At 44.6% G+C, this 17,114-nt stretch overlaps 1 protein-coding gene across 1 annotated transcript; it reads left to right on the top strand.

The window, feature by feature from the left end:
* Positions 1-2,089: 2,089 nt before the first annotated feature.
* On the top strand, positions 2,090-13,698 carry LOC120837207 ((3R)-3-hydroxyacyl-CoA dehydrogenase-like). Its single transcript, XM_040206448.1, has 4 exons — positions 2,090-2,096; positions 2,304-2,528; positions 8,232-8,437; positions 13,309-13,698. Exons 1-4 carry the CDS (start codon positions 2,090-2,092, stop codon positions 13,696-13,698), a joined length of 828 nt encoding a protein of 275 aa, XP_040062382.1.
* The last annotated feature ends 3,416 nt before the right edge of the window (positions 13,699-17,114 follow it).

Below are 17,114 nucleotides of genomic sequence, written 5' to 3'. Positions count from 1 at the left end.
CTCTTTCCCCTCTAGATTTTCCGTAGAGGCAAAATTTCTGCTCAAACTTACTCTAGTAAAGCTGCCAATTTCAACGTAACTCGTGAGCTTACAGTATACAGTGATATGCTGTGGTGTTTCGTTCCCAAACTTATATAAGTCCTTCAAATAGTGTTGTAAATACCAAGGCGTACATATAAATTTATTGGCGTTTAGAAAAATTAAACACAATTAAGATCATGAAACCATACTTTTTTTTTTTTTGTTACCAGCATGAAAATGTCCCGTTGCGGAAAGTCGAGAGCTCGTGTATACTGTTAAACCTCCTTTTTTCCCGGCCTCTATTTTTCGCGAATCTTTAACAGAGGACATAATCGCGACTACTAAATTTGGCGAATTTCAGACACCTGCATCGAAACTCTTAAGTGCGTATTTCGCGAATTTTCAATTCGCGAAATACGCGAAACTTGAGAGCTCATAAGGTTAAGGGTTTGACAGTATATGGTAATAACGTTATCGATGCCTCCTTCCGTACCTTGGGTGTAGATTCTAAATTTACGCGCGAGTTTTCCACGTCATCATGTGTATTTCGGTTGTATTCTTCGTTAATACGAGCAAAAGTGTAATCTTTCTCAGTTGTCTCGAATTCTATTTGGGCATACGAGCGAAGAGGAAACAGGAAATGTTAAAAACCGTTTACTTCGCATTTTTACGTTCCGGAAGTCGGTTATAGACCCTTTTCCATTTTACAAACATGAACTATCGCTTGCGTCTCAAGCAACTTGCGGTCGCATCCACCGTCTTTGCAACCCTGTTGAGCTTGCTTACGCCACCAGTGCTAGAAACCATAAACGCTACACGGACAACGAAGTTAAAGATTTAACGAGAGTCGTCGGCTGTACAATATTAGGTCTTTGAGGAGGCAAGCTGGTTTACAAGAATACACGATACATCTTAACATATGTTCCACTGCTTCGTTCTTTTGGTGTTCACCTGGTGAATAGGGTTTTAACGTTTTATCTGCATTTCAAGCAGCGGTCTTCAGGTGGCCCTTGTTCCTTCGTTTTATAAATCGGAATTTCTCTAGGACGTCAAAGACTGGAACATCACCTGGTGGCGTTTGCCTTAAAAAGGGTTTATATATTTGATTATGAATATCAAAAACTGTTAGGCACCGGAAGTTACACAAATTGTATTCTAGGGGTTGTGTCTGAGATGCTATTTTCTATATAAATTGCTGCGTGTGATAATTGATTCCCCTGATCTGACATCTATCAACATTAATATTCCGACGCTGGCTTTGCGAACCTCTCCGACGTTTGTTGCGCATCAAGTTACCCAAAATAGTCCCATGTCTCGCATTATAACATTCCTGTGGCAGAGTTTGATATATTTGACACGTGTTCTGTTGCGATAAAGTCGTTCATTACTACTGCCTAATCCACATCCTGCGCATCATTACCGAGGCTTTGGCTGTCCGAGAGCACTAAGAATAAAGGAATGATTGAGTAATTATTTTAAGAAATGATCCATTTGTTTTCGCTACCCGGCAGCAATCTCTTCCAGCTCTCCCCGCTATCAGCTTTAGAAACAAATATTCAGTTCCCTAAGAGTTTTTGCTTTGTCGAAGAAACTTTACTCGATCCGCTCACGTTTACGCGCAAAGAAAGACGTCACGGATACAGTGATTTGTTTTCATACGCTAAAAAGGGCAATGAGAATAATAACGAGGGATGACAGGAAAAAAAATGGCAAACCGACCGCTGTTTTTTCCCTTCTGTCATCCTCCTTCCTTTGTTCAGCTGGTTTCACCCAAGATGCATCAGAACCAACTAGCTCTGCTTATTCTCTTAGTGAGTTACTGTCCTAGTCTAAAGAGATCGTATCAGCCCTGCTTAGAGTAAACATTTCCTACTAACCGCGACCACCACCGTCGCTACAATCCGATGCGGCCAATCAGGCAGCGGTAAAGCTGCATCATCATGGTGATAGTCGTAATTGTGCGTCTGCTATGCCCGGCTAACCCATTCACCCTCGGAGAAAAGCACCATATCACGGCGTATGCTGTGTGCGTGATTGCTTTAGACTGGGATTTAGCAGATGCACGAAAATGACGTGTAAGCAACTCTCGTATATAGTGCTGTTATGTAAAATAAATCTAGCTTCCTGGCCCCCAGTTCATAAAAAAGACCCGGCAATGTGCTCAATCAGGGAACCATTTATCCAATAAGTGAATACGGTAGGGTCAGAATAAATATCGAGTAGTGTAATCTTGCCACGAATATATACGTAAGAAGCTTAACAATTTTTTTTCCCGCTTCTAGGTATTGCGTTCTACCAGGCCGACGGCGAAAGGGACGACCCTGGCTCTCCAGGTGCTCAGACCGCGTGCCAGTCTCTGGGACTCGGCGGCCGCTTGGCCCTCGTCACCGGGGGCGCGAGTGGAATCGGCAGGAGCGTCTGCATGGTGCTCGCACGGGAGGGCGCCACAGTCGTCGTGGCAGACAGGAACAGAACGGGCGCGAATGAGACCTTAGAGATGCTGCGAGGTTCGTCGATTTACTTACTCCTCCATTAAGCCGCCACGTGTTCTTTAGAGCCTTGATTAACCATACACGTTAGCAACTTACACTTTTCTTGTTTCAGCATTTCAAAATGCACAACAACAGAAGGTCAACAAAACATGCAATATCTAACGTCGTGTAGAAACACGTCACTAATTTGTTTAACATTTTCGTGAATTATTACCTTTTACTTCATTCTTCGTTTAAATTACTAACCACCCTGCAGTGCTTTAAAACACTAAACAAACAAGAATATATGTCATATGACGTAAACAATGGGGCCACGGTGCCTGACTTGTGACGACGCGAAATTTGGACCGAGAACTTTCTTAGCTTCTATACTTTTGTTTACTCTATGTTCAAGCTAAGCCGTGGCTACGATTCAGTGGATCCGATTAAAGAGGCATGAAATTATTTTCTAACTTTTCCCTGGTCAGCTTCCCTCATCAACTGAAACGAAACATGGGAAATCGCGTGGCAGTTGCATAGCATTTCACCGTAACGGAAAGTTCTCTCAGCCCTCTTGGGTCGGCAGGGTTAGCCGTCAGTGTTCCTTGCGTCAGGTGCAATCACCGATGAATGTCGTGCTACAGCGACAACCCTCCCGGCTTTCTTGCCGACGACATTCCCCGACTGGACAGTCTGAATAATTTTGCTTCAAACGGCGGAAATAAGAATAGTGTTAGATTGTCGAGATGAATGTCTACTTTCAAATTCGGGAGGAGACTCCGGCCGCGTCGTAGCGCGTATGCGTTGTAAACAAGAAAAGCGTCCGGGCCACTACAATTCACTGATACGCGGCGAAATCAGGGCCCCCCTGTATTCACCAATCGCATCGAACGCCGAGAAGCTGGTGGAAAGGACTGCGCCTCGATCTCTTGTATATCCAGACAATACAAGGAAACATCAACTGCCGGGTCATCGGGCACCCAGCAATGTGTGCTTACATCTCGAAATTATGCCGAAATGCCGTGCAGGTGGAAAGCTCGGACACAGACGCCAGCGGCCAGCCTACGTACTGACATCCCCTGTGACTAAATTTCAGAACGTAAAAGGGCACTTTTTAAACCTGTAGCAGACGATACCGTCGATACGCCCTTAGCAAACAAAATACTCGGCGAGCGCGGGCGGCGCGGACGCCCAGCGGCGCTGCGGACTGATGCAAAAGTGCAGGCAAGATCTCGTGACCTATTGCCGGCGTGTGAATGGCTCCGGCCACACGTAGCTTTGTTTGCGCTAAGACGGAAGCTGAAACGATGTATAGTACTTGTTTATTAAAAATACTGTAAGCGTTGGTGTGAATCCGGTGTACGAGTTTCTTTTTACTATCTCTTCTTGTTGCCTTTTATACTTTTTTTCTTTTTTTTTTCTTAAACGCCTCTTGAAACTTGAGTCTAAGAGAAGTTAATCCCGTCAGAATTGCTATATTAGCATTTCAATAGCAGGGTTATCTGCAGTAACTGAAACATACTTTACGCAATAACGGCGCTTTCGTTCTATGTAACATGAGCCACTGCGTAGCGTAAATAGTCATGCGGTGCACTGACTGCTCACTTGTGATTCAGCCCCACATCGTCAAGAAAGCGAGAAAGGAAAATTTCCATTTTTTTTTGGATGCTCCGCTCAAAAAGTGGTCTGTGGATAAAGTTAAACACAAACTACTGATAACAACAGTAGTTTCAACGCACTTCTGTTTCTTCCACAGGGCATATTTTAAGAATATATTAGCGTTCCGTAACACAAAAGTCTTATGACGAATTCTCTATTATGATGAAATTATGAGGAATTCGCTTTGATACGAGTAATTGTTTAAGGTATTTTTTTAATAGTCGGAACAGTTTTGGGATACTGTAAACATCTTAATTTTCGCGAGGGCCTCATTTTTTCTAAATTTCCCGAATCGCCCACAATTCACGAAAAAATAGGTTTCGCGAACAATTCCAGTAACATGTAAACACATTGGAATATATATTAAGATCCCACCGCGTCGAAAAAAATAGAACCCACGAAATATTCTAAAAATTTAGCTTTGACCTCAATCGCGAAATACTGAGCCCGCAAAAAATATGTTGCTTACAGTAATTGAAAACCACTAATTCACAGTACTTTATAAAACTACATATTTGAACGTTTATTTAATTTTAGTTTCCTGTGAAATGCCACCCACGCGCCAGCCGTCCTGATCGATCTCGACAAAGCGCGCAACAAACGTGCGACACCACATAATCATTGCACAAGGGTGGAGAATACAAGAATCATAGGTTACTTTATAAATTTCATTCGAACAGTACAGCGTTTAATTTCTCCAACTTGCATCACACCTCGTTCCTTCCTGCGAGAATTGAAGGGGATAGATGCGGCGGCCTTCGCCGCGGTTAGCGGGACTGCTCACAAAGATATCAGTTCTGATAAAACACGGAAACTTAAACGCGAATTGAAGTTTAATGTTGTGTGTCTCCTTTTCTGTTGTTATTGAAACTAAGTAAAATGCCTCGTGTGCCCGATAACTTTTTCTTGAAACTGGAATAATAAATTGGGTTTCGGTGACGTCCGAAATGTTCTTAGTAAAAAGTGAAATTATACCGAACGTTACAACTTTCTCTGGCTGAGCCATTTTCTAAAGACGATGTGAGATCAACTTCCTCTTTTTTTTCGATGCGTACTTTTTGCAAGAACAGTTGGGCCAGGGTTCCGTGAAACGTCCTGTATATACGTCTTTGTTCATTCATCAGAGGAGAGTATTTATCAGTGCAGGTTTTCACAGCCAAAAGATTAGTCTTGAAATGAACTGGGACATTATCACTGCTGCATTCTCCACAAAAACTGAGTCGATCAGGGTAGAAAATTCCCCTGAAAGCCGCCACAATGCAACCACAGCGGATGCTGCCGCACATAAATTCCGGATGTGTTCTACAGAGAATGATGAACGAGTTAAATCTAAGGGTAGTTGCCTGAGGAGGAAACAAGACAGCACAAAACGGATGCAGAGACGTAAATGGCTTTGCGAGTAATAGCGAAAAGTGGTGCCTTGCAATTGAGATAAAGTAAAAAGTTTCCTGTGAACACCTGGAGTCGCGTACTGGAATTTGTTACTTTTTGAGTTTTCTTAGTAACGTGTACATTCCAGTAACGTGTGCATGGCAAACTCCATGTGGCCCTTAGGTAACCTTTGTCCAGCAACGATCCCTGTATTCTCATTCTGTACCGCAAGGCTAACGTTGCTCTGTATCTTACTTTGTTTTTTTTTTAATCATCAAAAGTCAAAACTCTGGTTGCGACTGCTCGTGCAGGGGCGGTTTTCTCGTGAACGCCGCTGTCAATCGCGGCTGCTAAAACAGTTTCAAGAGGGTCTTCGTAACACGTGACTGCCTCAGAGGGCAGAAAAGACGGAGTGTTTCAGGCGATTCCGCTCGGCAGACGTAAGCCCTTGCGTGTTGTTTTCTCTAGTTCTCGCTTTACACAGCATCCCCGCGTGAATAACATTACATACCGCTTCTAATGTATGCAAATGAGGTGCAATGTTTTTAACAATAATCCCTAGAGAGGAAGAATAACAGAAACAAAGGACAAACAAAAATCTCCAAACACAGCTAGGTGGGCTGAGAGATTTCATTCTTATTCTTGTCCAACTCGCTGCACCTTTGCATTAATTGAATTACTATCATAATCATTTTACTTCCATTTTTATGCTGTTCACCCTCCTTCTGCGCTCAAAAGCGGTCTTCAATAATCGAAGCGAGGACGGACTTACGGCAGCTATTCGCGTTTCTCGGCGCAAGCTATTTTAGGCTATTTCAAGCTATTTCAAGGGTGGCGCTGCTTTCAGAGTGTTCCAACGCTGCCAAAGCTGCATGCGCGAGCGCGTTACTTCTTTTGCCTCTCTTTCGCGCTAGATATCGTTGGAAAGAGATGCAAGACGAAACCACGTGCTCTCGCAGCAGGGCTGAGTTGCAGCACTGAGGAAGCGACGCCAGCCTTGAAGACGCAGCAGAACATAGTTGACGCCGAGAGAGTAAGTAAGTAAGTAAGTTTATTTCCCATCAACACTGATGGCGGATGTCGAGAAAAAAAGCTGTAAAGCACAGCTTGACAAGGTCCTCGACCTCCTACATAGGCGAAATAGCAGAGGCACAGGAGAAAAAAAAAAGAAACACATACAAAAAGATTTTCCATACCAAAACATGGTTCAAGGTGAAAGAAGAGGACAATATACAAGCGCAAAATACGTACTAAGCAAACAAAGAATAAATATATATATATATATATATATAAGTCAGAGATCCGTACTTGCGGAGTTGCTATGCTAGGAAATAAACTCCTAGCATAGCAACTCCGCAAGTACGGATCTCTGACTTATTACATTTTCCCGGTCCATTGTTCTCAAGCTACTCTGCCTCACACACACATATATATATATACATATATATATATATATATATATATATATATATATATATATATGAAGAAATATAAAAAAAAAATATTTCATGAAAGATGAAATCATTGCTAATTTACCTATCTAAGCCCATAAACTATTCTTTAAGTTGTTTTGGTGATATTCTATTCAATTCCAGTTCACTCTCTTCTAACTGGTTCAGCAATTTAGGCAACGTATATCGAACCATCTGGGTGCCATAATTTGTTCTCCGAGCCACCATCTCCCAAAGGTGTGCATGAGTAATAGCTTCCGTAGTTCCATCCACGCTTAGCTTATTAAAATCCTCTTCTGAACTCTGAAAAATGGTGAAGAGGTATAAAACATAATAAACCGCCTTTCGGTACTTCAACAGCGTCATATAAAGTATTATGGGAAGATGTGTTACCCGAAAACTAAAGAGAAAAAAAGCGGACAAAAGATACGCCTTTCGAGGAGAATCGGATGGAACGCTACTACTTCTTGCTCTCTGAGCCTGTGAGGTGACTATAAAATACCTCTTACGATTATTGTGGCCGCCGGGAATGATAGCCTCATTCATCAGCACCCCTTCCCTGGCATTGTGCTGTACTCTCCTGTAAAAATTGTTCCTCCACAGTGTTCAACTAGTATAGCAGTATGTTGATTCACATTAAATACTCGCTGTATAAATATTCGCAACTTAAATATTGCCGAAAATTTCACCACACAGAACGAAGACAAGCTTCCCATTACAATTTCTCGGCTATAAGCAGAGTTTTAGCCCTCCGCATTGTGAATGGCGTATATACCTTTCCTACGTGGACATCGCAATCTTCCATTCTGGAACTTCCGGTATGCGTGAAATAATCGCTTTCCTCTAGCCTCGCCAGTAGAACATGTTAACATTTGAATTGCAACCGTCATCCCTTCTTGTTATGTCCTTCCTATATGTTTTTGTGTTTGTTTTTCTTTTTTTATTTTTTTGTGCTTTTTCCGGGCTGTAACCTCTTGCTTCTTTTTTTTTTTTTTTTTTTTTTTTGGAGCGCATACCGGGTACTGAGACAATCTAACTTGGTGCGAGGCTAAACGAAAAAGGTGTATAAGGCTCCTAGTCGTCTATGTGATGCATGGAAAAGGTTCACGTAAGGAACGTTTGGCGCCTAAAGAGCCGATTATATAAGGGTATGTGGAACTTTATTACTTTGTCCTTCAAGCTGATTCCATATCTCTAACCTCCTGCTGATTGCGTACTGGCTTATCGTTCGTTTTCTTTGTGTGCACCCGTTTTACAGAATCATACAACGGGGATCACCGGGCCATATACGTGGAAGTGTCCAATTCGACCGCTGTCAGCAATCTGTTTGGAGAGATCGAGTCTTCCTTTCCAGGAAGAAAGGTCAGCGTCGTGGTGAACTCCGCAGGCATCCTGGGAACGCCAGGGCCCATTGAGGAGACGAGCGACACAGACTTTGACGATGTACTTGCCACCGACTTAAGGGTAAGGCTACACTATACCATGAACCATGCTTCGCGCAGCTTAGGGCAACATTTTTGGCGTTCACTAGTTTTTATTCAAATTAAAAGTAACAACTTCACGCAAAAAACAACAACTATGCAAGTGCCTAACGAAAATATGTGGAACGTACGCACTCACACAACACCGGGTCAGCCTAACGTTGTTTCTTTCATTGTAGTCACTGACTGCGACAGAAACGTAAGACGTGTCGAGCCCCATACAAATTAGACAGCGTAAGGTTTCTCTGCTATCCGATATATACCGCCACTGGCTTACGCTGTTTACGAAATATTTAGCCAGTGTTGTACGACTTCCAGCCTGCGTTGTTTAATGTACATAGCGCACTAGCGATACAAGGCCGCACGCCCGTCCGATGCTCATCCGGGTCGAAACGGGGAGAAGTGTGGATTGAAGACAGTATCCCTGGGTTCTGCAGCGCGAGCTTTCACTCACGGTGCTCCAAGCTGGGGATCACATTACACTTAGCGGCCGACCCTCCTCTTGTCACTCCCCAGTCGAGGAGATTTCGGCATAAGCGAATAAGAACTCCGAAAACAAATTACCGAGCAAGAAGTTTAAGCTTAACGAGCTAAGCCCTGCGTCTCTTGGGCTTCCTGAAACTATATTGCATTCTCCTCTTTCAAACATCGGTGAAAACTGCGCTCTCTTTAGATATTTTTAGAGCGCAGCTCTTAGACGCCCGTTCCCGATTTGAGCGGCGTCGCCATAACCGCGCGATGACGATGACGATAAGGATGACGTCATCATCCACGTCATCGTATGACGTCAACGTCATCGTCATCATCACTGATGACGTCATCAGTGATGATGACGATAACGCTAAATCCCGTCTTAAGTTAGCGGGAAAAAAATTCCCCGCTATATCAAGCGGAAGAACCTTTCCTGCTAAATTTAGAGGAGAAACATTTCCCCGCTTCATTTTGCGGAGACAAACGCCCCACTAACTCTACGGAAAACCGTTTACCGCTAAACTTAGCGGAACATTTTCCCGCTAAATTTAGTGGAAAACAATTTTCCGCTTAAATTAGCAGCGAAAATTTCTCCGCTAAATCTAGTGGAAAAAATTCCCCGCTAAAGTTAGGGGGAAAATTGCCCCGCTAAATTCCTGCTAAATTTACACGCGATGCTCTCAACAAATATATGCATTTTCTGCGACTTGCGTGAAGCACACGACAATCCATATCCATGTTAATAGTGGGGGACTTTCCATCTTCTCCCTTCAGTACCCTTCCCTCCTCCTCCTCATGAGCTGCTTTCTAATTCGGCGTTACAGGGGATTGTAAAAATTTTTAATTTTTTCCTTCTCATTCTTTCACACGCCGTTTTCAGCGACATCAGGATCACTGCTTTAGGGATTCTTCGTATAACGCCTCCTTATGCAACCGGTTAAATAAAAAAGGCAATCCTTCCAAACTCGCCTCATTATGGCGCATCCTTCCAATCAAAGGCAAATGTGTATATTAAAGCATTCACACGGCACTCTAGCTCTCGTGTATTAGGACGTCGCCAAGCTATGTTTTCACAGTCACAATAAGTAATTTCTGATTTGAAAAACTTTCAGCTAAATAACCACCGTTCATTGGGGTTGCCGGCTTGAAAAGTAGGAAGCATCATTGTCCGAACTCTGGTTGTTTGCTTTTCCGAACAAAACCTATGGTCATCCACAAGCTCCGAATCATGCCCGGTAGCTCGGACACAACATGCCGTGACCCTTCAACGTCACATCGAAGAGCATGCGCGTGTGCACGGGAGAGTGAGGTACACCAATACCGCCTAGATAAGAAAGAGTAAGTGCTAAATGTTGCTGCGTCACTAAAGATGGAAACCGTATGCCAGAGATTGGACGCGACTGCGGTGTCAGCGTTCGTGCTGGGATTCGTGTTCTTACTGATTGAACACAAAGTTCAGCCGAACGCAGACGCCGTAGTTGTGTCCAATCTCCGGCCTATGGCGGCCTTCTTTAGTGACGCAAGAGGCTTCAGCACTTATGCTTTCTGATCTACGAGGTGTTGGGAACACGGGACTTCCTCCTCTACTTATTGCGCTCGTACGTGGCTTTCTGGATACCGAGGTACACGTGTCGTTGTCCCCTGCGTCTTGCGCGCACGAGCGCGTCAAAGAACGAGACGCTTATTGGACATGCTTATGCTCATGGAAGCGCTCTGCGTCATACAAGAGAGGTCCATTCTAAGGGTTATTTTATTTAGTGAACTGCTTAGAATGTAACTGCAGGAGTAAAGAATGTTCAAAACTCATTATTAACCTGCGCGTTAATTTAGTGATTTGTAGCCTTTTTCGATATTCCTTGAGCGGGCATTATATTTTCGAGTTGGCAACAGCGATGATGACTGAAGGTGACAGTCGCAACAAGAACCCACGTTGGTAAACAAAAATGGCAATGAAGTGGACTATGAAGGCAATGACGATGACCAACGCTGACGGCGAACGACCACCAGCACGAACTTCTCACGACGTGTACCCTGCGAAACTGTGACCGTGATTAGATGCGGATATGTCGAGCCATATTGATGCCAGGATTATTATTTTTTTTTTGTATATGATAAGCCACGAGCCGCCACTTCCTTTAGGGAGTGTAATGCATCTTTCATGGCGTAGTTGGCAACGCACGCAGCTGCTGCTCTGAGGAACACGGTTCAACTCCGATTTGACCAGGTCCTTTCTCCTATTAATATTTGCTATTCTTGAAACTTTCAGCCTATTCAGCTGTCATCGAGTGTCGTGGTTCAAAAACGTTCCTGAACGTAAAGCGTATATTCGCAACTCCAGACCGGTGGTCGGCATTTCGCGAGCGAAAAACGATTCAGAGGAGCGGGAGGCAATGGCTGAAGAGACGGTGGTCGGGATTTTTGGCATTGGTGCTGCTGTTACCGCATCATTCTCGTCGCCGTGCTAATGTATTATGAGGTTTCAACGAAAGACGCGAGTGCTTCAGAATAGGAATTATCTTCTGGTGTGAAGCTTTTAAAATCAACATGCTCATTTTGTTAACGCGCGTCAACTTTTCCGAAACCTGTGATGTGCTTCTGCCCTGACCGCTTTGTATTTGTAGAGAAATATGTATATATATATATATATATATATATATATATATATATATATATATATTTGCAAACTGAGAAGCGAGCAAGCGTGCACCCGGGAAAATCATGGGGAACATATTCCTGTTTTTTCCGCCATTTTTTAAACTACCCCCTTCCCTCTATATGGGGTTGAAGTTGCGACTAAAAGCTGCAGTAAAAGGCCGGTTCAGGATAGTCTCTCTTTCGTTGCAAAATGTACGGTTCTTCGTGGTTTCATTTTCGTATGGCTCAGGTTCGCCCCGGCAAATGTTTATTTTTAGTTTTACGTCCCTCTGCCTTTTTCTTTTATTCTTGCCACCCTTACAAGAGCGTCGACCGAACGGCAGGCCGGTCAGCGCCGTATACCGGAGCGCTGCGGCGATATTAGCCCGAATAGTCGCGTGAGAACAAAGCTTGTTTATGTGGTTTGTGCGCATGCACTGACTGCGAACAACCCCTGCAATGGATAGCCCTACCAACGCAAAAAATACAGGGGCCGCATGCACTCAGCAGAAAAACCTGGAAGACGACGCTCACATATGAACGTTATGTGCGTACTCGGGATCATTTTGTTTTCTCATATCACTACAGCGTTCCGTGATACGGCGCTGACCGTGACTCGGGTCGACGCTCTTATAATAATATTAAAAATAACCAAACTGAAGATTTTTTTTTACGCGTAGCAACTCAGTGGGCTTTTAAAATAATCTGTGTTTATATGCTCATCATCACGAGCAAACCGTTATATTCCAGCGTGAAATTCCAGCGGTACATATTACACGTAGATTATATATCAACTATGCTCTCTGGGCTACGTGTGCCTTATGGGCCATGGCCCATTTAGACCTTAGCCCATAGGAACGGATAATGATGTTACCATGCCACGTGAGACCATGATGTCACATAACACCCTAAGGTCACGCGAGGACACGAGGTCACGTGTCCTGTGACGTCAGTGATATCATGAAATCGCGTGACGTCTTGGGGCCACGTGACCTTTGACGTCCAAACGCACACACACCCACACAGACGGCATGTGCTTAGATCATTTCTTCTCATTCTGTGGGCGTCTGAGTGTATGTTATGATGATGATGATGATGATGATGATGAGGATGCGGCTTGTTCCCTTTGAAACGGGCGAGCGCGAACTAAGTTCGTGCGCAAGCCTGGGAGCGAAGAGGTCTTAATGCCCCCTGAGGTGGATCTTATTCCACCAGTCTTCAAGTCTTCGTTTAGTGGCCACTACAAGCCAGTGCCGGTTGCTAGAAGGCCCTTTTATCTGCGTAGCTGCAGAGCTTTGTGCATCAGAGTAGTCTGCTTGGTTGCGCTTGATTTCAGTAATTGTGAAGCCCAACGCCTCTGCGAGCACTAAGGGGCTCTGCAGGCGTGGGCACCGGGAAGGCTGAAGTCCCGCACAATCTAGCACAACGTGCTCCACCGTTTCATCGTAGCCTCCGCAGACCCGACATGCGCTCGAGGTCACCGTAGCATTAAACCGGCGTCTGTAAACTAGTGTCCGGAGGGCCCCTGCGCGCGCCTCAGAGAACAAGCGGCTGCCCAGGCTGTTGTCGTACAGCAGTGCTTCCGATGCGATGGTTGTTTTGTGGGTCAGGTACACTTGGAGCGTCGACTTTGTTTTTGCGTCTCAGAGCCATTGTTGGGCCTCGTAGTCACGGACTTTCTTTTTAACCTCTGACGCCCATTCCCTTTCTGATGACGCTTCAACGTTTTTTTTTTTCTCTCACTTACAGGGAACGTTCTTGATAAACCGAGCGTCGGTGAGGCACATGCTGGCTAACGACGTCACGGACGGCACCATCGTGAACATCGCGAGTGACCTCGCGACAATTGGCTCTGCTGAACTCCCTTCCTATTCCGCCTCCAAGGGCGGCGTCGTCTCCCTCACGAAGGCAGTGGCCCTCGAAGTGGCCACTAAGGGCATCCGTGTCAATGCCATTCTGCCGGGTCCCGTCGATACGCCTATGCTCACCAACCTACCCGAAGAAAAGGTGGCCTCTTTCGACAAGTCAGCGATGTTCAAGCGCAGGGCAAGGCCTGAGGAAATATCCGAGACGATCGCGTTCATGTGCAGTCCGAAGAGTAGCTTCATGACGGGAGCTGCCGTCGATGTAACGGGATGAGCAGTAGCTTAGCATTTTCGGTAAAAAATAAACGCCCAGTGCATGATGTCAAGGTAGAACCGTAGAGACTTGCGCAATGTGTAATTTTTATCTATGCCTCCTGGTTTTGCCGGTCGTGAGTTCAAACGTTTATTGCAGACAAAACAATTCACACCAACACTTAATGAATGTCACGCTTGGGAAGGCATCTCATAGATAATATCAAATTTCAATAATTCAAAATGCAAGCAAAAGCTTACATAGTCTGCCCGATCAGCGGATAGTCAATAGTCTCTTTGTGCAAGTATAGAGTCAGGCTAGTTAGTACATAATCAATTGTCCATCTCTGAGAAGCGCTGCTTGCCTAATAATACACATTTATTCACCTCCGCCCTTCATATTTGCTTAAAGCTTTTTTTATTATTATTCACTGATCTAGAGGGTTTGTATGACGCTCAGTAAGTTTTCATTTCTTTTATTGAACCTGTACAATTTGTCTCGCAACTTAAAAAAAAAACAACAAGATAAACTTAAATTATAGGTAAATATTTGACCGTGAGGATTAGCCTAATAGATTACATCCCCTTGAGGTATAAATTACGCACAAAAACCGAATGAATGCGGCTTTTACGACAACCATTTCGTTTTATAAATGCCTTCCAATTATAATCACACAACCTGCAGATATACCTGTTAACGGTACTTGTGGTCCGGTGGCCATTCGAACAAAGAACAGAAATCCACGGACTCGAGAAACAACAAGTAAAATCTTATTTTAATATTTCCAGAGGAGCTCTCTCTTCAGCATGATGATGCCTTCTCGTTTCCGGGTTGTGATCACATGAATACACGTATACAAACTATTGAAAAAACACATACACAAAAAAAGTATGTTAGTAACTAAAATGGGAATCACCCAAAAAGCAGCGGAACACAGACGCTGATGCACGAATGGCAAGATGCGGAGTTGACATAAAGTTAAACGACTACTGGATTCGCGAAAGGGGCGGAAGGTTTAATGGCGAACGGATACAATCAAAACATACAAAATATCTGGCAGAGGTGAAATGTACTGGAAATTAGCTTTGCGTAGCAGTGGAGCCGATTCAGGAATGTCTTTACAGGCAGAAGATATAACCACGCACGCCACTGCGAATAATAAAAAATGAATTGGTTGCAAGCTCACGGACAGCGTTGATCGCAAATAAGGAAATGCCCATCGAGCGTGAAGTGCTGCAGAGTGCAGGGCACAGTTCTTATTGCGCATGCTCAGTCTGCATGCTCAGTCAGCAACATGAAATTGAAAGGTTTTCTTTTTCTGAATAGATTTTAAAGTATTTTACGACAGAGCACTGGAGAGCATAGATTTAAACGAAGCAGGAACTGAAATTATAAAGAACGTCTGCAATTGAATGACGGACGTCTCTCAGTTAGATTAGTCGCAAGTGCGCAAGCGTAGCCTTGTCACGTAACGAGCAGGAAAGCGAGAGGAGAGGCAGAGACGCGTGTGGACGATCGGCGTTTCCTCACCTCCTTTCTGCTCGTATTTTTGTGCGCTGCCCACAAAACACTTGACCCCGATCGAGGAGTGGATAACACTGAAATATGGGCGGTTCGTGGGCTCGTACATCTGCCTTCGTTTAAAACCGTGCTTTCGGGTCAAAATGCAACTATCCTAAGACCTTCGTAACCCGAAGGTATTCGTGACCCAGAGACCCTAGGAACCCAAAGACCTTCGGAACATGTCATCTAGAAAACAAACTGAGGTAAATGTGAAAGAATACCGCCTTTCCTAATCGAGCTAAAAATAAATGTTAGGCCAGTGCCTCCTATATAAGTTAGACTATGCCTGTCAGCTTCTCTCCAAGACATGTCCAGGCCCGATGCTTCACCTCACCACAGGCACGTACAGCTAGGTAGCGCCGCCTGGCGGACATTCGTTTTGTCTAGTTTTCTAGCATGTTGTATTTACCTTATTATTGAAGATATATCATATATGTGTTCTTTTAACAACATGCCGAACGCTCTTCTGGATGTGACCGCCCTAATTAAAACGAGTTCCGCTGAGACAAAAGTCGAAACTACGGAACAAGCACGGCCAGGCTTCGCTTCTGCAGCGCGAACGCGTGGCCGCTTGACCGTCTGCTTTGGCGGCAGTTTGGGGCTTTGGCGGTCACCTTGAATCGCGCGCATAGAAATAGTTGGCGCCGAGTCGGGGGGGGGGGGGGGGGGGGGGGGTGAAAAAGTGGGAAAACAAGAAGTAATATTCCGTGGCGAGCTGGTCCCGAGCTGTCAGTCAAGAACATTTGCATTTCTTGCTTTCGGTGCTGCTGGGCGACATCATTGAAACTCCTAAGGAAAAGATGGTTGGCTTCACTACATGGCAGGTTTGTACGCCTAGGTGGCTCCATCGCACGGCAACCACACGTACTATTTGCCCTCTCCCTTCCGCTTGCCAGTGCTCGGAGCTGACAGGCATAATATAACCTATATAGGAGGCACTGGTTAGGCGCGTTGAATAGACCAATTTGATTAAATGTCGGCTGCTACCGCTCTTGGTAGCAGCCTACATATCATTGCATGTGCCCATATGTTACTCAATTTCAGACGTTTGTGTAATGTGCACTGCTTCTTTACTTATCATTATACACTGCGCACATGGCGCACTCGTATCAGTATATTTAATAAGACGATAGCCTGATATCTCTGATCGTTCAGCCGACCTTCAAAGTCCTTAAGCGAAAACACGTCGGCGACACGAAATGTACCAAAATGAAAGGTACCAATGAAATTGCGCCAAAAGTGCGTCATCAGAGAGCGCGCCGTTTTCGGAGGTTCGCTGTCGCCGGGACAAAAGCGCCCAGTGCGCCTAGACAATTGACTGATTTTCCTCCCTGATTTTTCACCTACGCCACATACACACAGTCACACACACACCGACGCATACACCAACACCGACGCATACACCGACGCATACAGCCAATGAAAAGGCGCCAAAGGTGAGTCGTCTGAGAGCGCTGTCTTAAGAGGTTCGCCATCAGGTTTAAGTGACCCCTCAGGTGAGCTAGAGGCAATGAAATTAAGAAGGATGACAAAGCAAATTAGGAGGGATCGAAGTGAATTATAAAAATCATGTCTGTCTTTAATGAATTGGCGCTTGATATTTCGCCTTCGATTCGTCTTAGGGATAATATAAGAGACCCTGTGACTTTTATTAACTCAAATGGTGCAGTGTGGGATTTTTTAGACATGCTACGGCATCCGAAGGCACTGCAAACGCATAAAATACCCGCATTCAAAAAAGGCGGCCGTGGGAGGGCAGGTCCAACGAAGGTTTCCTGTAGACCTTCTCTGTTCAAGTCCGACCAAAGTCAAACGCTAGTTGCAGCCCAAAAACAAAGGCACAGACATATAAAACGCAATGTCATGGCACATCG

This window comes from Ixodes scapularis, unplaced genomic scaffold (genome assembly GCF_016920785.2).
Source record: "Ixodes scapularis isolate PalLabHiFi unplaced genomic scaffold, ASM1692078v2 PGA_scaffold4__175_contigs__length_147842914, whole genome shotgun sequence".
NCBI classification, from domain to species: domain Eukaryota; kingdom Metazoa; phylum Arthropoda; class Arachnida; order Ixodida; family Ixodidae; genus Ixodes; species Ixodes scapularis.
This window is presented reverse-complemented; position numbering and strand designations above follow the sequence as displayed.

Coding starts and splice junctions, on each gene's coding strand:
- LOC120837207 (XM_040206448.1), top strand. Junction 2,529..8,231: donor GACCTTAGAGATGCTGCGAG/GTTCGTCGATTT, acceptor CCCGTTTTACAG/AATCATACAACGGGGATCAC. Junction 8,438..13,308: donor TACTTGCCACCGACTTAAGG/GTAAGGCTACAC, acceptor TCTCACTTACAG/GGAACGTTCTTGATAAACCG.